The sequence below is a fragment of the Schistocerca cancellata genome, chromosome 2, assembly GCF_023864275.1.
Source record: "Schistocerca cancellata isolate TAMUIC-IGC-003103 chromosome 2, iqSchCanc2.1, whole genome shotgun sequence".
NCBI classification, from domain to species: Eukaryota; Metazoa; Arthropoda; class Insecta; order Orthoptera; family Acrididae; genus Schistocerca; species Schistocerca cancellata.
This window is the reverse complement of record NC_064627.1, coordinates 304021529-304048023: the sequence shown is the minus strand read 5'-3', so window position 1 is coordinate 304048023 and position 26495 is coordinate 304021529. Positions and strand designations below refer to the sequence as shown.

General features: G+C 40.6%; 1 protein-coding gene across 1 annotated transcript in view; it reads left to right on the top strand.

Annotated features, from left to right (window-relative positions):
• The window catches only part of LOC126161685 (mediator of RNA polymerase II transcription subunit 12), a 415184-nt gene that overhangs the window by 178279 nt on the left and 210410 nt on the right, over positions 1-26495 (top strand). The window contains exons 19-22 of the mRNA XM_049917698.1: positions 14065-14358; positions 17075-17254; positions 17376-17501; positions 24630-24704. Of these exons, the coding sequence (XP_049773655.1) occupies positions 14065-14358; positions 17075-17254; positions 17376-17501; positions 24630-24704 (675 nt within the window). The remainder of the gene's footprint in view (positions 1-14064; positions 14359-17074; positions 17255-17375; positions 17502-24629; positions 24705-26495) is intronic.

Sequence of the window (26495 nt, the reverse complement as noted above, 5' to 3'; positions counted from 1 at the left end):
TTGAATCTTTGAGCAGTTGTATCATATGAGTTGGGAGGTCGGTGAAAGCATCCAATTATTATTTTATTCCAGTTGCCAAGATCGACCTCTATCCATACTAACTCACAGGAACTATCTACTTCAATTTCGCTACAAGATAAACTACTTCTAACAGCAACAACTGCCAACTGTTTTTAGGCTATTCTTTCTGAATACTGTTAGGTCGTTTGCAAAAATTTTGGCTGAACGTATCTTCGGCTTTAGCCTATAATGATTTGATCATCAGTGTTTTCTATTAGCACTTGGAGCTCTGGTACTTTCCTAACACAGCTACAACAATTTACAACTATTATACCAGTGATTCCTAGATCTACGCTCTTTCTGTGTTCGACCTGCGCCCTTTGAGACTGAAGCCCTTTTTGTGTTTCCCCGAAGTCCTCTAACCTAAAAAAACTGCCCAGTCTACAACACACAGTCCCTGTTACCTGTGTATCTGCATCTTGCGTGCAGTGGACTCCTGACTTATTTAGAGCAACCTAAAATCCCACCACGTTTTGGCGCAAGTCGAGAAATCTGCAGCCTACATAGTCGTAGAACCATCTGTGCCTCTTATTCCCATCCCCCACTATACCAGAAATCCGCAATTGTTCCTATTGACTGTACTGCAAATGGGGAGCTCTGCTTTCACCTCACAAGCAAGGATGGCAGCCTTTACCACTTCTGACAGCCACTCTAAACCAGAGAGAATCCCTTCTGATCCAAAGTGTATCCTATGCTCTTCATGGCATCCAGAAGGATCCTTTCCATGTTTGGAATGACTCCATCCTGTATGCACATGGAGTGCACAGCGACTTTCTTCCCCTCCTTGTCAGCCATTTCCCTTGTGGGACCGAGCGGGGTGGCGCAGTGGTTAGACACTGGACTCGCATTCGGGAGGACGACGTTTCAATCCCGCGTCCGGCCATCCTGATTTAGGTTTTCCGTGATTTCCCTAAATCACTCCAGGCAAATGCCGGGATGGTTCCTCTGAAAGGGCACGGCCGACTTCCTTCCCAATCCTTCCCTAATCCGATGAGACCGATGACCACGCTGTCTGGTCTCCTTCCCCAAACCAACCAACCAACCTTGTGGGACGGGGGGAGGGGGGCATAACACATCTAACATTGGAGTTCCCAACTACCAGTATCTCCCCCTCTGTGATTACCCGTATCTTGTAGGCTGAGAGGTTTCCGCTAAACAGGACAGATGACTGCATCTGACTGAGTGACAGTGTCAGCCACAGACAACATATGGAACCTGTTTGTCATAGTAGTCAGGGAGGTCTTATGATCAGTCCCCTGGGAAGTCTTTCATCACCTGCCACATCCTGAGGAGGGGCCAACCTCAGTGCGAGCAGTAATGGGGCTGGCCACTGGTGTGACCAATGGCTGACTCATGGTTCTTGCTGGACATCCACTGGTCCCCATGGCCGGCTCACGACATTGTCACCAACTAGCTCGCACCACATTCCACAATCACAGTCTCTGACCATACTAAAGACTGTGGAAAACTACACTACACAGACAAACAAAGAACTACTGAAACATGCTACAGAGCTCTACTATAGACACTGATGAGAACACAAGAACTGTGTCTAATAAATTGGATTAACTCACAGAGATTCAAAAACAAAAGTGCCAAAGCATTCAGATGACACTAAATAATTCATTCCTGATTAGGATCTTCTAATACGTCACAAAATCGATTTACTTTTGACACAAATGAAAATGCGAGAACTGTGTCTATTAAATATTAAATTAACACACAGAAATTCAAGAAAATAAACCACCAAAGCAGACAGATGAAACTATATAATTCACTCCTGGTTAGAAACTAATAAAATGTCACAAAATTGGTTACTTCCCAGTTTTTGCTTGTGTTTTGGCCGGTTGCTGCTGCCTGATTGGCTGACTAACGCCATGAGTTGTCAGTAGATTTCAAAACAAATATAAAAACGCCCATTGACACTTGCAGTGGAACTTTGTTTTGCTAAATTTGGAAAAGATAAACCCAGGGAGAAGAAATAAATGTTTGTTGATGTAATTCTGATAGAGAGGAGTGGTTTTCCATCTGAGCTCTTGATAATCATATCGGTGGTTCTCTTTTCTCCAAAGGTTTCTTTAATTTCCTGTAGGCAGTATCTACCTTACCCCTAGTGATATATGCTTCTACATCCTTACATTTATTTTCTAGCCATTCTTGTTTAGCCATTTTGCACTTCCTGTCAATCTTGTTTTTTAGACATTTGTATTCTCCTTCACCTGTGTCATTTACTGCATTTTTATATTTTCTCTTTCCATCGATCAAATTCAATCTCTCTTTGTGTTACCCAAGGATTTCTGTTAGCCCTAATTTTTTTTTACCTACTTGATCCCCTGCTGCCTTCACTATTTCATCTGTCAAAGCTGTTGTATTACTTTCCCCTGTTCTTGGCAATCATTCCCTAATACTCCCTGTGAAACCCTCTACAACCTCTGGTTCTTTCAGTTTATCCAAGTTCCATCTCCTTAAATTCCCACCTTTTTGCAGTTTCTTCAGTTTTAATCTGCAGTTCATAGTCAACAAATTGTGATCAGAGTCCACATCTGCCCCTGGAAATGTCTTACAATTTAAAATCTGGTTCCTAAATCTCTGTCTCATCATTATATAATCAATCTAAAACCTTCTGGTTTCTACAGGTCTCGTCCACGCATACAACCTTCTCTTATGATTCTTAAACCATCTGTTAAGTGTGATTAAATTATGTTCTGTGCAAAATTGTACCAGGCAGCTTCCTTTTTCGTTCCTTTTCCCCAGTCCATATTCACCTACTAATTTTCCTTCTCTTCCTTTTTGTACTATTGAATTCCACTCCCCCATGGCCATTAAATTTTTGGCTCCCTTAACTATATTAATAATTCTTTTATCTTCAAAATTCAAGCTTTTTGTTTGTGTGTCTATCAACATGCCAACGATTTCGTTTGGCAAGTTACATCATCTTTGTTTTTAGATATATTTTTCCCACGTGGGATGTTTCCCTCTATTATATTCATATCTTGTATCTCATCATACATATCTTCAATCTCCTCCTCATCTGCGGAGCTAGTTGGCATATAACTTGTACTACTGTGGTGGGATGTGGGCTTCATGTCTATCTTGGCTACAATGATGCATTTGCTATGCTGTTCATAGTAGCTTATCTGCGTTCCTATTTTTTTACTCATTATAAAACTTACTCCTGTATTACCCCTATTTAATTTTGTATTTATAACCCAGTATTCACCTGACCAGTAGTCATGTTCCTCCTGCCACCGAACTTCACTAATTCCCACTACATCTAACTTTAACCTATCCATTTCCTTTTTTAATTTTCTAACCTATCTGCCCAATTAAGGGATCTGACATTTCACCCCCCAATCTATAGAATGCCAGTTTTGTTTCTTTTAATGACGACATCCTCCTGAATAGTCCCCAACCGGAGATCCAAATGGGGAACTATTTTAGCTCCAGAATGTTTTTCCCAAGAGGGTGCCATCATCATTTAACCATACAGTAGAGCTGCATGCCCTCAGGAAAAATTACGGCTGTAGTTTCCCCTTGCTTTCAGCTGTTTGGAGTACCAGCACAGCAAGACAGTTTTGGTTGATGTTACAAGGCCAGATCAGTCAATCATCCGGGCTGTTGCCCCTGTAACTACTGAAAATGTTGTTGCCCCACTTCAGGAATCACACATTTGTCTGGTCTCCCAAGAGATACCCTTCTGTTGTGGTTGCACCTGCGGTATGGCTATCTGTATCACTGAGGCACACAAGCCTCCCAACCAATGGCAATGTCTGTGTTTCATGGAGGGAGGATCCAACAGCTTAGTCCACTTTTAAATGTACTTTGAGAGTGACTGTCTGCCATTCAGTACTTCCTGTATGTGGTGAGTAGCAACAGCTGCATACAGTGCTTGATTGGAGCAAAGAAGTAAGATACAGGCCTGTTTTCAGAAGTATTAGGGTTCAAATCCCTATCCAGCCAGCTTGATTTTGTTTTTCCATGTATTTCTTAAATCTCTTCAGGCAAATGTGGCTAGTTCACTCGCCAATGCCACTGCTAGTTTCATTCCTCATCCGAGCTTCTATCCCATTGATAAAAAAACTTGGTGTCAATGAGATGTTAAAAGCCTAATTTCCAGTTATTATGGCTTTTTCCCCATTCCACTCCCATAAGCAGCACAAGACGAATGACTGTTTAAATACCTCTGTGTGTGCTGTAATTAATCCTCACGATCCCTATGGAAGTAATGTTTAGGCACCTTTAGTATATTCCTTAAGCCATCATTTAAAGCTGGTGTTACTGGAAGAAAAAAAGGATATATCTTTTCACTTAGGAATGGGATTCTGTAAGCTATAGGTTGGGACATGAAAATGTAGCATCCGTTTTTGGCAAATTGGCACCTATTTTGCCCAAAATAAGCCTCTGTTTTTGGCATAATGAGCATATATTTTTATTGAAACAAGCATCTTTCTCTTTTGCAAATCTTTATACATTAAATTTAGAAGTTTGCCATCTACGTGAGTGAAGACAAAATTGATATAAAATAATAATAAGTGAATAAGTAGTTTTTGCTTGTTTTCGTCTTTTGGCTTTATTTAAGCTTTCAGCAAATGATTGTTTCTTTCGAGAAGCAGCTGCATTTATTTGCTGGTGGACGGAGTGCTTCTCTGATTTAATGGGTTTCTTGACATTATCTTTCTTCTCCCACTCAGTTCAATAATTGCAAAATCTGCAGAACACAGATTTCAAATCTGAAGCCCCAATTAGCATATTGTAGAGCCCTTTCATGGGCTGTGCAACTCATACTTGACAACACTACAGATAGAACTAACAAGGTCCTTATAGTGAAAGTAGAAACAAAAATATTTGCACTTTAGAGGAAGACTCTCGTTATGCTCATTAAAGTGTAGACACTACATTGTAGCAAGTGGCTGTGAGTGTAAGCAAATGAGACATTTGAAAGCATAATAGTTGAGCAATGTGGGGAGGGGGGGAACAAGCCCTGCCTTCTTCTTGCAGCTCAGCCATACTACACCCATTTTCTGGGTCTTTGTGAAAGTTGAATTGACACATCAATTGCTGATACTTTCTAGTGTAATGAAAATCGTACTTGAACCCCATGATGGACCAGGATTAGTCTTTGTGCTCAATTTCAAATAAGAAAAGAAAATAACTAACCACACATAACTCTAAATAAAGCAGAGAGCAAAAAGTACAGGGTGTCCCACTGAAACCTCCCTGATTTCAAAGACCCAGGAAAAAAACCACAGTAGATACGACAATTAAAAATGCACCACATTGTAAAGCATCTCAAAGAATTTATTTATTTTTTCATCAGTACACCTGTACATGTGAACCATTTGTAGCATGAAGAATAACCAGTCTATATTCAATTTCTTGAACCCTCTGTTATTGTTGCAATCACATTAGTGATACGGTGTCGCAACATAGGAATATCATTCACTTTGGTCGCATACACGCAGTCCTTCATGAATCCCCACATGAAGAAATCAAGCGGCATAACGTCAGGTGAACGTGGTGGCCAGGCAATGGGTCCTCCTCGTCCGATCCAACAATTGGGAAATGTCCTATCCAGGAACTTGCGAACAGCCGTTGACCAATGCAGTGAAGCTCCGTCTTGTTGAAAACTGATGTTGGCTTGCAAGTCTTGTATCTGAGGGTACACAAACTGCTCCAACATGTCCAGATACACTGACCCATTCACTATTTGTTCCGCTAAGAAGAACGCTCCAACAATCCTGTCGTGCATTAGCCCGCATGAAATGTTCAGCTTATGGTTACTACAAACATGTTCAATGACAACACGTGGATTTTGCGATCGCCAAATCCAAACATTATGACTATTCACCCTTCCTGATAGATGAAAGGTTGCCTCATCTGAGAATAAACATCTTTCCAGGAAGCTGGCACCCATATCATTACGCTGTAGCATATCCACAGCAAATTGTTGGTGGCATGGTTTGTAGTTCGGTGTCAGATGTTTCAGAATTTGCACTTTGTAAGCACACATACAAAGATGCTGGTGAACTACACGATGTAATGTTGATTGAGGTACATCAAGTTGCCTAGATTCTTGATGAATTGACTTACATGGGCTTCTGAGAAATGTTTGTCTAATGTCCTCCACTATCTCTTCTGAAACTCTGTAATGTGCACCACCAGAATGTTTCAGAACATTTCCTGTTGCCAGTAACTTCCTATACCATTCCTGAACTGTTTTCACATCGGGTGGATCACATTCATACACACAACGATTATTTCTTTGCACAGTAATCGGCAATTTTTTTTTTCTGCAAACCACTCTACTGCTTGCGTGCACTGCTATGGAGTCGCCTTTTTCACTTCATGCGACCATGCTGCACTGTGGCGATGATATTTGGCGCTTCTGATGCAGGGATATAAATTCTTTGAGATACTCTACAATGTGTTACATTTTTCATTGTCATATCTACTGTGGTTTTTCTCTCCTGGGTCCTTGAAATCAGGGACGTTTGAGTGGGACACCCTGTATGTCTACCATGCAATTGCTTGCTGAGATTGACAACTTTGTGTACAAGTTGGTTCAGGCCCAAATTCTCCTGGTATCTTATGCAATCTTAGTTCAAAATACCCTGCACTTAAAACTGCCACGTTATAGTGTCCACAATTTTTCATAATATCACCTTTATTCAGCAGACAAATGTTCACACTTCTTTGTTCTAAGATGTTAAGTCCCACAGCAGAGTAGTACATTGGCATATGCAGCATGTATTTCATAGTGACCATTCAACTACACACTGTTTGACATGGGAACAGAGTGTGAATTTTTTAGAGTACGCTGATGCATTGTTGTGTTCATGCAAAGATGTGCTGTTTATTTTGTAAACGAGTTCTTACACACTTTCTCGATCCAAATTGGGCTTTTGCCAGTTGTTGCGCAATACTGGTAACTGAAAAATGGTTTCTGTTTTGATATTTACGTGTAGAAAATAAAGCTCTATCTAACTACCTCTAATAAAATAGTTCATCTGGATACAGTTCTCTATGAAATAGCATTTATAATGTAATTTGCATTTTTATGTTTTGAGACAGAAATTGCATCTACATTTGCATTTGAGGTTTTCAGGTCCCTGCCATTGGGTATATATAAACAACTGTATCCTACAAAAGCGAAATAACTGTATTAAATATAGTAAAGCAGCAGACATCAGGAATATTGTGTACATCACCACAAGTAAAGCAAGAACACTATCATGTTGCTGCAGGTTTGTATAAAGTCACATAGTGATGGATCAAGACTCTCTCATGTAGATGAAGGACAAAAGATAAAGGCCATGAAGTAAAAACTGTAAAGCAGAAAGAAAGAATCAGTTGCATGAAGCATACAAATCACTTACCATTGTGCCTCCATTAGCTTCTGTGATTGAGAACAAGTTCATACAATGGAGTTTTAAACCATAACCCTTATACGCTGAAGTGACCACATCTCAGACCATCACAGCACCTTATGCTGCTATCTCACACTGAAGGTGAAATATGCCATTTTGGAGCTCCCATATTGTGAATTGCTGGAGATTCAGTTCTTAAGTACTTCCACCACAAACAACTGCAGTCATTAGCTCAGAATGTGTACTAGATCAGGGCTTGGTCACAGATCTTCATCTTCTATCTTCACACTGTGCTGTGGTTAAACCTTATGGCAGATTAAAACTGTGCTCTGGACTGGAACTAAAACCAGATCTCAGTGTTCATTCTTATCAACTCAACAGTTTGCTCATCTCTTATGATCTGACAGAGTTTTATATGGTGACATGGTAAGTTGGGAGATGCTGTTGCACTGATAAATGCAAGTCTTGAGGGTAGGAAAAGAGTTATTAAAACTCGGAAAATATTTCACCAGAGTTACTGGATGGTTTACAAACACTTCTGGAGGCATACTGTTTTCAGATAGTGTTATTATTTGCAGTGTTATGTTACCTTTGTACTATGTTCTCTTTCCCAACAGTTTTAAAGACATTAAGGTAGTGTCTTCTCAGGGTATTATAAACAAGAGAATGATATCTCTCAGGTTACCATTTCAGTTTGTGATCAACAGTACAACATCCATGATGATTAATGTATTTCACTTTCTGCTTCCTTTCTTATGCATAATTTTGTGTTTTATGCTCTTCATCCAGCCTGCCAAAAATGATGTATAAATTACAGCCAGTGATCAAAAGGTTAGCAGACTAAACTAGCTTATTATTATCAGATGATAAATCTGTATGTCCACTTTTTGCTGTTCATCACATTTCAGACCTTTGAAGTAAATGTGGAGAATTGTACTTACAGACACTTACAAAAGATATAAAGAACAGCAGATTTGGAGGGGAGAACTATGTAGCTTTTAAAACCAAAGCTATCTGTGTGAGGTGAAAGGGGACGAAGCGATGGAGACAGCATAACTTTCTCAGGAATAAGTGGAAAATTCAACAGTTTCAGAAGAAAATGAAATGCGAGCAACGAACCAGGTCCGAAAACCAGAGACATAATAAATAGTATTCGTAGATAAGAACTCAGTTGCAAATATGTAAGAGACAAAGTTTTCCTTCAACAGATAAACATGAGGAAGGCAGGAAAAAAGAAAGAACAGTAAATAGTGAATACTATTAAACAATAAAGAAAAAAATAATGAGAGAAACAAATGTGAAAGAGAAGTGAAAAGGAGACACAAATAACTAAATATGGAGGGTAGGGAAAGAAGAAGAAGAAGAAGAAAAGGGAGGAGCAGGACAAATGGAGAGTAGAAAGCACAGTAGAAGCTGAGCCAGGTGCATGCTGTACAGGGGCTTTTCATTTGTGGTGTTCTAAGGTATTAATGCAAGGCAGAAGAATCTACCTTTTGTAATAATATGTGGACCTGTAAATGTTGTTGTTGTTGTTGTTGTTGTTGTTGTTGTGGTCTTCAGTCCTGAGACTGGTTTGATGCAGCTCTCCATGCTACTCTATCCTGTGCAAGCTCCTTCACCTCCCAGTAACTACTGCAACCTACATTCTTCTGAATCTGCTTAGTGTATTCATCTCTTGGTCTCCCTCTATGATTTTTACACTCCACGCTGCCCTCCAGTACTAAATTGGTGATCCCTTGATGCCTCAGAACATGTCCTACCAACCGATCCCTTCTTCTAGTCAAGTTGTGCCACAAACTTCTCTTCTCCCCAATCCTATTCAGTACCTCCTCATTAGTTATGTGATCTACCCACTTAATCTTCAGCATTCTTCTGTAGCACCACATCTCAAAAGCTTCTATTCTCTTCTTGTCCAAACTATTTATCGTCCATGTTTCACTTCCATTCATGGCTACACTCCATACAAATACTTTCAGAAACGACTTCCTGACACTTAAATCTATACTCAATGTTAACAAATTTCTCTTCTTCAGAAATGCTTTCCTTGCCATTGCCAGTCTACATTTTATATCCTCTCTACTTCAACCACCATCAGTTATTTTGCTCCCCAAATAGCAAAACTCATTCACTACGTTAAGTATCTCATTTCCTAATCTAATTCCCTGAGCATCACCCAACTTAATTAGACTACATTCCATTATTCTCGTTTAGCTTTTGTTGATGTTCATCTTATATCCTCCTTTCAAGACACTATCCATTCCGTTCAACTGCTCTTCCAAGTCCGTTGCTGTCTCTGACGGAATTACAATGTCATCGGCAAACCTCAAAGTTTTTATTTCTTCTCCATGGATTTTAATACCTACTCCAGATTTTTCTTTTGTTTCCTTCACTGCTTACTCAATATACAGATTGAATAACATCGGGGAGAGGGTCAACCCTGTCTCACTCCCTTCCCAACCACTGCTTCCCTTTTGTGTCCCTCGACTCTTGTAACTGCCATCTGGTTTCTGTACAGATGGTAAATAGCCTTTTGCTCCCTGTATTTTACCCCAGCCACCTTCAGAATTTGAAAGAGATTATTCCATTCAACATTGTCAAAAGCTTTCTCTAAGTCTACAAATGCTAGAAACGTAGGTTTGCCTTTCCTTAATCTAGCTACTAAGATAAGTCGTAGGGTCAGTATTGCCTCACGTGTTCCATTATTTCTACGGAATCCAAACTGATCTTCCCCGAGTTCGGTTTCTACTAGTTTTTCGATTAGTCTGTAAAGAATTCATGTTAGTATTTCGCAGCCGTGACTTATTAACTGATAGTTTGATAATTTTCGCATCTGTCAACACCTGCTTTCTTTGGGATTGGAGTTATTATATTCTTCTTGAAGTCTGAGGCAATTTCGCCTGTCCCATATACACTCCTGGAAATGGAAAAAAAAACACATTGACACCGGTGTGTCAGACCCACCATACTTGCTCCAGACACTGCCAGAGGGCTGTACAAGCAATGATCACACGCACGGCACAGTGGACCGTACCGCCGAATTGCTCAACACGTGGGGCGTGAGGTCTCCACAGTACAGCGATGTTGTCGCCAGTGGTCGGCGGAAGGTGCACGTGCCCGTCGACCTGGGACCGGACCGCAGCGACGCACGGATGCACGCCAAGACCGTAGGATCCTACGCAGTGCCGTAGGGGACCGCACCGCCACTTCCCAGCAAATTAGGGACACTGTTGCTCCTGGGGTATCGGCGAGGACCATTCGCAACCGTCTCCATGAAGCTGGGCTACGGTCCCGTACACCGTTAGGCCGTCTTCCGCTCACGCCCCAACATCGTGCAGCCCACCTCCAGTGGTGTCGCGACAGGCGTGAATGAAGGGACGAATGGAGACGTGTCGTCTTCAGCGATGAGAGTCGCTTCTGCCTTGGTGCCATTGATGGTCGTATGCGTGTTTGGCGCCGTGCAGGTGAGCGCCACAATCAGGACTGCATACGACCGAGGCACACAGGGCCAACACCCGGCATCATGGTGTGGGGAGCGATCTCCTACACTGGCCGTACACCACTGGTGATCGTCGAGGGGACACTGAATAGTGCACGGTACATCCAAACCGTCATCAAACCCATCGTTCTACCATTCCTAGACCGGCAAGGGAACTTGCTGTTCCAAAAGGACAATGCACGTCCGCATGTATCCCGTGCCACCCAACGTGCTCTAGAAGGCGTAAGTCAACTACCCTGGCCAGCAAGATCTCCGGATCTGTCCCCCATTGAGCATGTTTGGGACTGGATGAAGCGTCGTCTCACGCGGTCTGCACGTCCAGCACGAACGCTGGTCCAACTGAGGCGCCAGGTGGAAATGGCAAGGCAAGCCATTCCACAGGACTACATCCAGCATCTCTACGATCGTCTCCATGGGAGAATAGCAGCCTGCATTGCTGCGAAAGGTGGATATACACTGTACTAGTGCCGACATTATGCATGCTCTGTTGCCTGTGTCTATGTGCCTGTGGTTCTGCCAGTGTGATCATGTGATGTATCTGACCCCAGGAATGTGTCAATAAAGTTTCCCCTTCCTGGGACAATGAATTCACGGTGTTCTTATTTCAATTTCCAGGAGTGTATATTGCTCACCAGATGGTAGAGTTTTGTCAGGACTGGCTCTCCCAAGGCTGTAAATGTTAAGACACCAAAAATGTAGGAAAATAAAAATGGAATGACATGCAAATGAAATAAACTCAAACTCATAAAGCAAGTCAAAATTTTTATTTGTTACAATTGCTCACATATCATCATACAGAAATCTCAAGGCTGGTTTGATTTGCATACACACAACTTAACTTGGTAATTGGCCATATAATAATTTGGGGCAGCAGGTGGGGGGGGGGGGGTAATTAACCATTTTATCTCACTATTTAACATAATCAGAGTTGCATGAAGTCGTGAGTGGCTGGCATGGTCTCGTTGCGACATATCAGCCTCCAGGTAAGTCAGCATGGTGTCACATAGCCATAGGTTACAGCCAGAAGCTTTTATCTCTGCAGCTCCAGCTTTAACTGCACTGCTTACAGAACATTAACTCATTTCTCACTTCCTACATAACTGCTCTCCTGGTAAAACAGATTCCCAGGGTTCGATGCAGTCCACAGCAGCCACTTGACAGATCCCAATACACATCTGGCATCTGTTGTCTGCAGTAATTAGACTGCAGGGGCAGTGACCAAAGAAAGGGGAATTTGATGGTGGGAACACAGACAAATACATGTATACTCAAGCAAAAGACTGACAGAAAGACCATTCAACCTGGAATGAAAAATGAGTCTGTCACAAAGTGATAATAGATATTGGGATGAATGCAGGAATCAAGGTCTCAAAACTTAGTAGAAGACAAGCAGACATACCTCAAGAATGTAAAGTCAGAACAACGAAGCAAGCCCATCTCTTAGCATGACCTTGCATGAAAATCTCCTGAAAGTATCTCTCTAAGTTGTCAAATAACGAATCCAAATGAACTCAGAATCATCTGTGAAAAGTTCCAAGTGAACTTGGAGTGACCAGAATAAAAATAACTCAGAATGAAAACTTGAATAATTTGAGAATCTTCTCTGAAGGAGCTCAGAATGTTCATCAGAAAGATCAGAAAACGGATTCCGTTCTACCTCAGACCAGCAGTTTCATTCTTCTTTCCCTCACCATTACCTTTCAGGGCATGTTATTTCCCACCGTATTGTCTTTTTATTTTGCTGCTGATGGGCCTAATTTGCAGTGTTGTCATCCCCCCTTCCCTCCCCACTGCCCCCTAAATGAATGATTGACACTGAGAAACTCCCCCTGTTGGTCTTGGTTACAGGGTGCCAACCTCTCTGATCTTGCTTTGTGCTTTGAAAAGTCCTTGGACAGTGGCTAACATGGATCACAGTATTTCATGTGGCATTCTCACCCATTTCCTGCTGTGATGCCTGCCACGGTTTGTGGGCAGTTCCTTAGCAGCTTACATGACAAATTTTGATGAGAAAACCACTAAGAATGCCTCCAAGCATTTCTCAGTAAGCTGAGCCATGAAGAGAGCTGCAACTTAACAACAAGTCTGTTTATTCGTAAAGAGAAGGCAGAAGGCCTTTAAGTGTCCCTGCTCTAGCACCTCAGGTCCCTGAGCCTGGTGGTGAGCTGATGTTGGTTTGTGCGGTGCTCAACTGCGCAGTCATCAGCGCCCGATCAGAGCCTGGTGACCCCCTCTTAGCTGTCAGTCAGTCTTTAAATGAGATACCCCTTTCAGAACAAAAGCACATACCTGTCTGTCTTCTGTGGTTTTCAGGATGTCTTTCAGGAAAGCCTCATAATAACAGGACTTAGCTTAACTGGAACCCTTTTGTCCAAAGCGGATCGGGCTACAAATTATTACAATATCCAGTGTGATAAAGAGACGAGGAGTGGACAATGACTGTTAAGGCTGTTGTTTAGGTTGGGAGGACAATCCAAAGTTGCTCTGAATGATGTGAGCATAACTTCAGAAAATCATAACTATGTCATTGATAATAGGAACATGCAATCACATGCACTTCCCAAATTGTATTAATCATTTGCTTAATTGGTGTATTGGGCAAGAAAACTAGAAAAAACTTGTTTATGACTGACTTACATGTCATGAAGAAATGACAGTTTGGATTTTTGTGGAGTAAATCAGTGAAAATGTGATTCAGTGGTCCGTAGAACTGGTCAATATATCACCATTCAATTACGCAATAGAAATTGTGTTTGATATTTTGAAGATCATCAACAAACTTTGCTGGCCTTTGCTATTTTTTTGTTTGTGGAATATGGAGCACCCACTGCTGTGATAGTGCCTTGTTCTTACAGTACTCCTGTTGATGAATGACTGTAAGCATAGAGTGATGAAGATGTTATAGCCATATTTATTGCTGTGAAACAACATGGAACACAAGTTCTGATCCAAACGGTTGTTTTTGTACTAAAATCTGTAGCCTTAGATTAGGTCTTTGTAGGTTAATATAATAATGCTTTCTACTTTGAACATGTTATTTCTGGTAGTTTTATTCCCTATTAATGTTGTATATTTAAATAGATTATTTGTGCAAAAACTCATAATTTAGTTTTATTTTTTATTTATTTTTTTATTTTCTAGTATTTCCAGAACAGACAACAGCAGTATTTGAAGGTCTTTGCCGCATTGTTAAACATGTTACGAATCCAGGAGATTGTTCATCAGCAGAACGATGTGTCTTAGCACATTTGTATGACCTGTACTCAACTTGCAGCCTACTAAAGTCAAAACCTCATAGTGTGGAACCATTCGGCAACGCATATCCAAAAATTCGCCAGGCATTGTATTCATCACTTCAACCATCAACACCAAGCACAATGATTGTCTGCAACACACAGTTTATGATGGAAGTGCTCAGTAATCCACGCAGAGGAGGTAACTTTCATGTGTGATCAAACAACAATACAAATCTTTTGCTTATTTTGTTTTTATTGCTAAATAGCAATTCTGTCACTTTCTGAAAGTAGTATCATAGTATCGTAGTGATATATGGTTACAGATGTAAAATTGCTTATTGAACACACATGCCAGGAGTTAAATATGTGTGAACAAATATGTGACTTTCTGAAGAGTGGGAAATGAAGTCTGGTAAATAACAGCCTCTTATTTGACTATAGCAGGTTAAAAAAATCACTTTCCAAATTGCCCTGCCCCAGAAAAAGAAAGAAGTGCTCACCAAGAACTGAACCTGAAACCTCTGGATTAGTAGCCAGTGACATTAACCACTAAACCACACAAGCAATTAATGCTGAACTGAAAATCTTGAAATGTATATCAGACAGCAGATGTAATGTGGAGCCACCTACTGCAATTAAAGATTGTAATAACCCTGATTAATGGCTCACATAAACACCAATTCCTTTCATTTGACAAAAGAGTGAAAAAGATTGCAGGAAATAAGACTTTTAAGAGTTTAAGTAGAGAACTCTTGTGAGATTTTAGCTCCAAGAAAAATAATGTGAACCAGAGTGGGTGTTTCATGAAAAAGTAGGAATTCTCATGTAGAATAAAATGTGGAATACTTTTACCAACTTTTTTAATGAAATTCTGTGTGGGTCTATAGCTGTAAAATTGGTTTGAAACCTGACACATACTTTATGATGATACTGGCACAAGTGATATGAGCATATAAGTGAGGAACATGTAGAATGGAAGTAATCATGCTGGCAGTACAGAGATTAAAAACCTCCAAAATCAAAATAATACTGAATACTTAAACAAGAAATCAAGCTTTTTTGCATGTTTCCCAATGTAATTAGGAGGGTGGCTATGCATTAACATGCTCTCAGTAAATAAATTGCATCCAGCAGGCTATCATTGTCAGATGAAATCACAGTTGTAATCAAGACTGTTGGATATTGTTTAATTTATTGTTGGTGGCTGTGCAGGTATTCATGGAGATGGATCTATGTGTCATACTGTGAACGTACATGAGTAGAAAATATTGGAAGAATGTGTATAATTCACTGATTGGAGTAAGCATTACCATGTTATTCGAACAGTAAAGGAGAACTCAGTGTGTTTATAGAGATTTCTTGTGACAGCATATGAGTGAGCAGAGCAATACAGAAGGATTGTTGAGTGATATTGAAATGAGAGGTGTGCATTATGAACAATCAGTTCAAAAACAGACTGAATTGCAATGTCAGAAAAAATGGCAGACCAGAGAACTGACATCAGATTAGATTAGATTAGATTAATACTGGTTCCATGGATCATGAATACGATATTTCGTAATGATGTGGAACGAGTCAAATTTTCCAATACATGACATAATTAAGTTAATTTAACAACATACTTAAGTTAATATATCAACTTTTTCATTTTTGTGTTTTTTATTTTTATTTTTTTATTTTTATTTATTTATTTATTTATTTTTTTAATTTTATATCTAAAAATTCCTCTATGGAGTAGAAGGAGTTGTCATTCAGAAATTCTTTTAATTTCTTCTTAAATACTTGTTGGTTATCTGTCAGACTTTTGATACTATTTGGTAAGTGACCAAAGACTTTAGTGCCAGTATAATTCACCCCTTTCTGTGCCAAAGTTAGATTTAATCTTGAATAGTGAAGATCATCCTTTCTCCTAGTATTGTAGTTATGCACACTGCTATTACTTATCAATATTTTGGAATTAAGAGTCTGCATTTGTACTATGTCATCAAGCAACCTGTAGTAACAGTTCAATTACAACAGTTGTAGAGAAGAGTATTTTCACAAAACATACATATTAAAATCCCATTTGAATGTCTGCAACTAAGGGAAGGAGAATCTAATAAATAGTTATATATTCAGTTAAAGGTGATAATTTTGTTATGACTGAAGGTAGTATACAGGTCTTAGAACATCCATCCAGCCCAGAAAGAGTGTTTTTACATCTGAACAAAGGAGGGGACAGTTGCCACTATGTTGCTGTCCAAAACGAGATACAGCATACTTCAAAGCCAATGGATTTCTTTAAATATGTTCTAATGAAGAATCTGAAATTGAAAATATAACTAATTATTTGCATTAATATCTAAGCTAATAAATTATGGAATGAAAATATTTGACATATGGAGAGACAAATTCTCTCATAGTCTGCAGCAGATGGAAACATATAGAAAGATTTAAAATTGTATACTCAGGAGCTATAGGATCTTTCTGCTGCAAAAGAGAAGTTGTAGGAAAAGAAAATAGTAGTGTTAATCATCCTGTTTCCTGGATAACTTGTATCCTTGTACCATACTATCTTGTTTTCCTCCAAATCTTTTCTCTCTTTTCACAGGAGGAGGTATCCATCATGAAAATTAACAATTTTAAACCTTTTTGTGCTACTACTACTACTACTACTACTATTACTATTACTATTACTATTACTATTCTTCCTCCTCCGCCTCCTCCTGCTGCTGCTGCTGCTTGGGAAGCAGTTCTCTTTATCCATATGGCAAATAATTGTTGCATTCAAAATTATTCTATTCTATCAATTTTCTAGCATTCATACTTTGTTATCCTGTTGTTATTTTACAACATGTCTTCTGTATTACTATTTGTTACGTAAAATTGAGAGTATGGTTTCATTATCATAATGTATTATTTATTTTGTGCAACAGGTAAAATTGAGCCTCAGTGGGCTCGCCAGCTGGCTGAAACACCAACAAATCGCTACAGTTTTGTCTGTAACGCAATAGTGGCAGTCTGTAATGAAACAGACAGTGACAGGCTTAATGACATTGCTGTGCTTTGTGCAGAGTTCACTGCATGTTGCAATGCCTTATCTGCTGAATGGCTGGGTAAATAGTTTTTGTTGGTTTTACACATATTTTTGTATTTATGATTAAGTGAAACTGACAAACAACTTATTGGTTGGTCACATTCGAAATATTTTTAATCAGTTTTTGTGCTTCCCAAAAGGTGTGCTGATGGCTCTCTGTTGTTCATCTAACCATTCTTCCCATTTTGTTGATGTCCTGACTCAGGTTGACATTCGAGATGTTGCGATTCACAACTCTTTGGCTGTCTTTACATCTATTCTCATAGGTGAGTATTCTGTAATATTTGTATATTTGCTTTTCTTTAGGAAAAACATGCTAGCTGTGATGAATTTTTGCTTGCTCTCATTTATTTACATTTTTCATAAAATTGCTACATTCCATGTTGCATAAATGAAATTGTTCTTTTTAAGTCTGTGTGAGACTTGAGAAAAATAAGTATATATTGTGGTGAAACTTTCAGACATTGAAACTTTTGTGGGTGCTGGCTGTTGGCACCACTCTGTCGTGCACTGGTAGCAGTCTGTTTGGGTGACACCGATTTGTAGGGTCAGCAGTGGAGTGATGGGCTACTGGGGCCCAGTGACAGACTGGTTGTCAAGATAAATATTTTATTAGGCTTCAGTTACACATCTTGTTACTGACAATGCGAGGCAGACCCACACCACTCCAGTGCTGTAGGCCTACAGTGGCCCGTGGATCGCTAGCTTCCACACTGCAAAGAGGTACATACATCAGCGTCCTGCAGTGCCGACATCAGACCAGCAGCAATCCAATCGCCTGTCAGTCGATCAAGGCTCTGACATCAGTGGTGCTCTCTTTCTTGTGCGCAACTGCATGCTGCTGTAGAAATCAATGCCCAGGTAACTCAGTCCTGTCTCGCATCCCCCATCGTGGCAAGGGAAGATGCCATGTATGGGTCATGTTCCACTCCCCCTGCTAAGTCCCACAGGGTGGACTTAGTGTGGGAGGGAGCTGCCCTGAGGTGGTGTCAAACCCACAGGTACTCGTATTGCCCAGTCATCTCATTGTGTAGTTCCCATAATCTTCCCTTGTTCAGAGCAACTTTCCACCTCTGTCATATTGTCGCACTCCAAGTATACCCAATCTAGACTTCATTGGAAGTATTATTTTGGTTCCATCACCTTCTTTCAGCATGGTCAACCATCTGCATTGCTCCTGAACAACTGCATGGTGCATGCATTTCCTCCCATCTGGATCTTGTAAGTAATGTGGTGACCACCCTGCTTTGACATTGCTGTAGCTCTCCCTCAGTAACCTTCCTCATCCATCTATCCATCCCCTATCCTTCCTGCGCAGTTCATGTGGTACCAGTTCTACTATTTCCTGCATCTTCTCCTTCAGACACACGTTCACTATGTGTAACTTCCTGTGCTTCTCTGACCCCTCTCTGAACATTCCATTACTGATTGCTGACTGCTGCAAACCTGAAAATACCTTTTCCAACTTCCTTATATCATTTTGTATTTCCCTTACATTAAAAACTAAACTTAATGTCCATTTTTGACTAGATGATACCACCTCCTACAGCTGGAAAACAGAACTCGTCCAATTAGGTGATGATCTTGCAGCACCCCTACCCCACCTCAGGTGAAGAAGTACAGCACCACCAAAATTAGCATTCTTCCTTCCTCAACCTCACAGAATGGCAACCTGAGAACAGGGACCTTTATCATCTCCCCTCAACCCAGAAGTCTGATGTCTCTGAGAAGCCTCTCGCACACAATAGTTAAAGATAACATTTATCCTACTTCAGCAATCTACACGACACACACACACACACACACACACACACACACACACACACATGTGCGCGTGCGCACGCAAGAACCACAGAAAACATAAACTGCATTGACCACCTCCTTGGCCTTAACAAATGTGGCATACGAGATACATGGCCCTGCTCTTCCTGTTGCTCTCTCTTCACTCCTTATTTTTTACTCTTTTCATTTATTCTACCAATATATCCCCTGTGATTAAGTCTTGTGCACCCCTGAATGGTCATAAGCATTTGACATGAACAATTGTTGATCTTGTTGGTAATTGTAGCATCACATTCACAGATAACATGGTTTCAATCACTTGATATGGGCCCTGGTACCATGTTACAAACTTCTATGTCTTCCCCTTTGGAATATATGGCTTTGACAACATCACCCACTGGCCCAACTTGTATTGAGATATAGTTCCTGCAAACTTTACTGCCTCTTCTTGACATTCAAGTGCCAAACTTCTCACAAATTCTCACATTAACTCACTGTTGCTGCTCCCTTTCTGCTTAATTGTATTGAATGGCAGTGGCATATTTTTATTTGAATGGTGACAACCCAATGCTGGTGCATACTTTCAAATTATACGCACTCACCGCAGTAGATAAATTGGTGTCCCAATCTGTATGGTGGGAGTTAATGTAATAGTTAAACATCCTCCCAATTGTCCAATGAACTCACTCTGCCCTGCCATTTGATTGAGGATGAAGTAGACTAGATCTTCGCTTTTTCAGTCTCAACGCCTGACACAACTTGTTCATCAGCTCTGATGCGAAGTTCGCCCAGTGATCCATTTTTATTGTCTCTGGCACCCCAAACTTCAACACCCATCTGTTCACCAGTGGTTGTGCAGCTGTGACTGCCTGCTGGTCTGCCATTGGCACCATCCCAATATAATGAGGAAAATGGTCTACTATATTCAATGCAAAATGAATGGTTCCATCACTTCTGGCAACCTCTGCAGCAGTACTTGTTTTTGACTTAGATCTGCTTGTTGCCTACCTTTCCTTCCTTTCCACCAAGATTTCTCCATCACTCTTTGCTTCATTGCTCTGCATGCCCCATGGTCAGAAAAAACATGATTATTCATTTCTTTCAGCACCTCTTCTCGTAGGTTCACTGGTACAACCACTTATGGTGCTAATCTCATCTCCTTACATCACAACACATCACACTTGTTGAACTGCTTCTGCTTACTGTACTGCTTATGTTGACCATCAGCACCAGCACTCATTAATGCTTGCTGCTCAGCAAGTTCCCAACATAGTGCTTGTATCACAGCTACCTTCCTGCTTAGTGTATCCACATTTCCGTGTTTCTAGCTCGGTTTTTGGATTACTTTGTGCTGAAATTCACTGAGTTTTGGGGTCCATCTCGTCTGTCTACTGGATGGGTCCTTCAAGCTGAGTAACCACCTCAAAGCAGCATGAGCAGTCATTACTTTAACTTCCTCCCGTACAGGTAACGCCAGAAGCATGTTACTCCGTACACCAGGCTAAGCGTCTCTCTCTCCATAGTAGAATAATTCCTCTCAGCTCCATTCAATTTTCTGGGGGCAAAAGTAATAGGGTGTTCTTCTCCTTTGACCTCGTGGCTCAAAACAATGATAATATAAATTCCTTCTGAAAATTCGGGAATACCATTGCCAGACTTGACATCAATACCTCCTTTACCTTGTCAGATGCATTTTGAAGCTCCTCAGACCATACAAATTTGATACCTTTCCTAAGTTATTGTGTAAGCGGGTGTGTTATATCCATAAATCCTCTCACAAGTTTGCTATAACAATTCTCGAGGTCTAGGGAGGACTGTAACTCTTTGCTTGTACCTGGTACTGGAAAATGTTGCATTGCCTGTATCAATCTCAGATCAGTTCTCACACCACCCTTACTAATTAACTGACTCAAGAAATTTATTTCTTCCAACACAAAATGACACTTCTCAACACACATTGTTAAATGTGCAGCTCACAACCTCTTAAACACTTCCTCAGTCGCTGCCTATGCTCATGCTTATCCCTTGAAGAAACAGTTATGTTGTCTAAATACACTGAATACTGACAAGGCTTTAATCCCTTCAGCACTCTGTCTAACAAGCAGTGGCATGTCGGAGATGCTTTCTGCAAACCATATGGCATTGTTCTAAACTGATAATGTCCCAGGGGTACTGAAAATACAGTCTTTGGTCTGCTGAAGGTACCCACTTCTCAAGTCCGTTGTCGAGCACTGCCCAAGATTATCAACAGTTTGTGTTATGTGTGGGGTAAGCATCTGTTAGTGTCATACTGTTCAAACAATGTTAATCACAGCAGAATCAATACTTCCTTGAACCATCCATAGACGTTCTTGGTATGATTACAATTTCTGCCCTCTAGGGGCTACTACTCTCTTCTATTATGACTTCAGTTAGTTGCTGATTGATAAACTCTTCTAAAATCACCTGCAGAGACCATGGTATTCTGTATGACCTCCGGTACACTGGTGCTTCATTCCCCATAAGTCTCCTGTGTTGCTTCACAGACATTGCAAGCCAAGAACAGGTGTTGAAACTCAAACAACAATTCTTCCATCTGTACCCTCTTTGTTCCTGTCAAATCCTTACCCTTGTCATGCAATGCTGTCTTATTAGTGGCATGCTGTGTCTTTTCGTTGCTTACACCTTCTGTGCAGCAGTCTTCCTCTTCCAGAATTTCTGACATTGCCACTAATGTTCCCTCTAACAGTTCAACCGGTGCCAAAATTATCTGCATTAACAGGTATTACCTTGCCACCATTCATTTCCTATATGCGCTGCAATACTTCGTCTTACTAAACAACACACTGTACCCAATAAATCACTATCCTCCAGCAATTCCACTATACACAACATACCAACTGGTAAATCAGGCTCCACACTCACCCATAGTGACTTTCTGGTGCCTCCTGACATGTGAATTAAGCCTTAATGTCATTGTTCATGGTTTAATTAGATTGCCTTGTACAACAGACACTCCTTGTGACAGATCAGCATTGACTACATTTTTAACGGGTGCTTATTACCCCCAGACCATCCCTACCATTATTTCCATAATAATGCTGTTGGTTCACACCATCCCTACTGTTATTCTCATAACACCGCTGATGGTTCATACCACCCCATTTATTCTGTGGCTGTTGGAACTGGTCCTGCAAATGCCCCATAAACCCACAGTTTAAGTACCTTATATTCACTTCAGACACATGTTTTCAATCCCTTACCCCTGTTGCAACAGAAATTTCCTCAAATTCCATTGCTAACTTAACTGCTGCATTCAGATTCCTAGGTGTACCAGTATGCTCCCTCATAGACATTGCTGATGATAAACCCTTCAGGAAAACATCGAATGCCCTTTGGCTCATCACTCTGTGTCAGTTCATATGCATGCACATTAATTTTTGTAATATTTTCTGCAAAATCCCGCATGGCTTCATTAGACATCTTAAAAATTATACTTATCTGCTAACAGAAAAACTATGCACTAATCTGCTTCTTATATCTTTGCACCAATCCTTGCCTGAGCTGTTTGAAAGTTTCTGCCTTATCCAGTGCCTCCGTGCATTGTACAAAGGACTTCAAGTCTCCTGAGAGATACAGTCTTGCTATTTGCAACAACTGTTTGTACGACCAACCCCCCATGTCAGCCAGTGATAAGAGATCCTTCACAAATGGTAACACATCCTCTGGTGACCTACTGGAAGAGGGAGTACCAAGATTCATAATAGGCGGATTTACTTCTCTGACTCTGCAAACTCAACAACCCCAACTCTTCTTCATTCTCTGCCAGCTTATTAATCACAAATGTATTCTCTTTTCTTAATCATGCCACCTGATCAGCTAGGATTGCATAGCTTCCTCGCCAATGATGTCTTATGTCTCTGATTTCATCATTGCACCACCCTTACTCATATTTACGAATTCAGCAATAACAGTCCAAAAATAAAAAGAACAGAGCACTTCGTAGTTAATAACACTACCACACTTATTTTGTATGTCTAATGATGAGCCACCTGGACTCCCCGCGTTGCCATACCATATGGCCAAAATGATGACATGTAAAACAAATGACTATCACAGGTTCGGTGCAAGGGCAGAGTACCAACGTAAATTACACTATGCACATCACACAGGCTGTAACAACTGTTTGTTACAGTTACCCTTGAACTGGGAGACATCCACTGGTTCCTCCAACTTTACAAAAGTAACTTTGCAGTTACTTACTCTCAACCACACATGTAGCACCAAAACATAAACAATAGTCTCACTCACCCCAGAACGAAGATACCGTAGGCTGCAATTCAGATGCTGCACTGTGGGTATTGCACACCCTCCGCTGTCCACTGGTGGTGACGCCAGCTCTCCTGAAAGTTCTCTGTTGTGTTGGTTGAGAGTAACATTTCATTAGACTTCAGTTACACATCTCGTCATTGACAATGCAAGGCAGACATGCCTCACCATGACATGGCAGGCAGGTAATGGCCAGCAGACAGCTAGATTCTACCGAATTGAAGAGATACACGTGTCAGCACCTTGTGATGCTGACGTTGAACTAGCAGGAATCAAGTTACTCATCAGTCAGCCGAGGCTCTAACATCAGCAGCACTCTACTTCTTGTGCTGCAAAAGCATTCCACTGTTGAATGGATGTGCCCAAAGGACTCAGGCCTGGCTCACCTCCATTGCAGTGAGGAGAGGAGACAGCCACATATGGTCGTGATCTGCTGCCTGCTGGTATGAGTAACGGTGGCAGGTGCAGAAAGCAGATCACTGGCACTGAGGCACCAAGTTCCACAGGGTGGACTTAGTGTGGGAGGCAGCTGCCCCAACCTGGTCTTCGACTCATGGCTGCAGCTGGTGGTGCCCAGTCATCTTGTTGTGTAGCGTAACCCTGCCATTGTGGTGGTGTTGCTGGACTGTGAGTTAATCTGCCTCAAAATTCACAGCTATTTCTACAGCCCCAGCACGCATTTGTTGCACTATTACCCAGTCACATAGCTCATAACATGGTTCTTTACCATGGTGTGGTGACACCGTCCTGCCCTCTCTGGCTGTTAACATTGCACGGTGTGGTTTCACCAAGCACAGCTAGCCCATCTCTTAATCCTTGTGTGTACATGTTGCCATAACATTTATGTTACCACACTGTGCTTACCGGCCAGCTGTAGCTAATGCAATGCTCCATGGTGGCTTTCTTACAAATTCGTGCAAGTTTTACCTAAGACTAGGTAACAGCACTACAAAACTGTGTGGAAAATGAAGACTTGAACTTCGGTACCTCATTTAACTATCAGCAGGTTTCAGACTGAGTTAGTCAGAAGTGCCTCATAGCTCAGCTCAATTGGAAAAATAGCAGAGAGATATTGCTAACAGGTGAAATCCTGAAGTTAGATAAGCTCACTTGGCAAGAGCATTGCCTGAGAAAGGCAAGGATCCAGACGCAAGTCATAGTGTAGTGCACAGTTTTAACCAGTATTAAGTTTTGAATAAGTGAACATATTTGTACAAGAATGACACTAATTAAGAACTTGAAATAAGGAATATTGACACTGAAATGTTTATTACAATAAGTTTTCTTTCCATTTCTTTATGCAGCTCGACACTGTTTTTCATTGGAGGATTTTGTAGTGCATATTGCACTTCCATCTCTTGTCACAGCAAGTAATGAAGGTGAGTAGATGATATTTCACTCATAAACATGTATACATTAGAAATGAAAGCACAGTGTTTCATGTTTAGGTGGCAGTGTTGATATTCTGTAAGCTTTCAGAAACAGACATCAAAATTATGACAATTTATTCTTCTGTGTACTCTTTGAGTTTATTTGTTATTTCTTTACTGTACTCTTTTTCCTTCTCTCTGTCTCCCTTGAGTGCTAACTGAAAGCAGAAGAAAGTTAACAGAAGCACGGGAGATTCAATACAACAGTGACATAATTCATTCATTCTAAGAACTATGCAGAACCAGCAATTCCACTTCCAGCTCATAAATTGAGAATGGCAAGGAGTTCATGTAATAAAGGATCAACTCCCTTTGGTATTTGGCTGCCCACCTCTGAATCTTTCAAGCAATCACTGAGACATTTAACATTTTGCAGTATTTTTGTAAAGATAGCAAGGCAATTACATGTAATTAAAGAAGAGAGGATATGTTTTAAACTTAAAGTATAATTTTTCCCAATTATTTTGCATTATGACAAGTAATGGAAAATTAACCACTAAACATACTGTTACTGTCCAGATAACAACCGTTTTAAAGTGAGAAATTGTTTAAAAACACAACTCATTCATGATGATTGTAATCTTCATCAATGCCATCATCAGTATCATCATTTGCTTCACATGGACACATCTCAGATGAAGTGAAATATCTAATAACGGAAAATCCAGGATGGAATGTAACAATATTGCAAAAAGGAAAGAAGGTCTTTAACAAGTCCTGCATGATTGGATTTGGGAGTGGGGCAAAGGGTGAGGCTTTTGGAAAGGACTGATATTTCTGTGGGGCTAAGGCTTCTGGAGGGAAGGTTCATGACTGTGTTGTGGGTCTGTTTAGGTTCTGGACCCACAACACAGTCGTGAACCTTCCCTCCAGAAGCCTTAGCCCTACAGAAATATCAGTCCTTTCCAAAAGCCTCACCTTTTACCCCACTCCCAAATTACATTTTGTCTGCCAAAGCAGTGTTACTAAACACAGCCTTCCGAAATGCCTTCACAAAAGAAGACGAAGTAAATATTCTAGAATTCCAATCGAGAACAGCTGCCAACATGAGTAACGTAGAAGTAAATATCCTCAGAGTAGTGAAGCATCTTAAATCACTTAATAAAAGCAAGTCTTCTGGTCCAGACTGTATACCAATTATGTTCCTTTTGGAGTATGCTGATACTTTAGTTCCATACTTAACAATCATATACAACCGTTCGCTCGACGAAAGATCCATTCCTAAAGACTGGAAATTTGCACAGGTCACACCAACATTTCGGAAAGGTAGTAGGAGTAATCCACGAAAGTATAGGCCCATATCATTAACATCGATATGCAGCAGGATTTTGGAACATATATTGTGTTTAAACATTATGAATTACCTCGAAGAAAACGGTCTATTGGCACACAGTCAACATGGATTCAAAAAACATCATTCCTGTGTAACACAACTAGCTCTTTATTCACATGAAGTGTTGAGTGCTATTGACAGTGGATTTCAGATCCATTCCGTATTTCTGGATTTCCAGAAGGCTTTTGACACTGTACCTCACAAGCAGCTCACAGTGAAATTGCGTGCTCATGGATTATCATCTCAGTTATGCGACTGGATTTGTGATTTCCTGTCAGAGAGGTTACAGTTTGTAGTAATTGACAGAAAGTCATCAAGAGAAACGGAAGTTATTTCTGGCCTTCCCCAAGGTAGTGTTATAGGCCCTTTGCTGGTCCTTATCTATATAAACGATTTGGGAGACAATC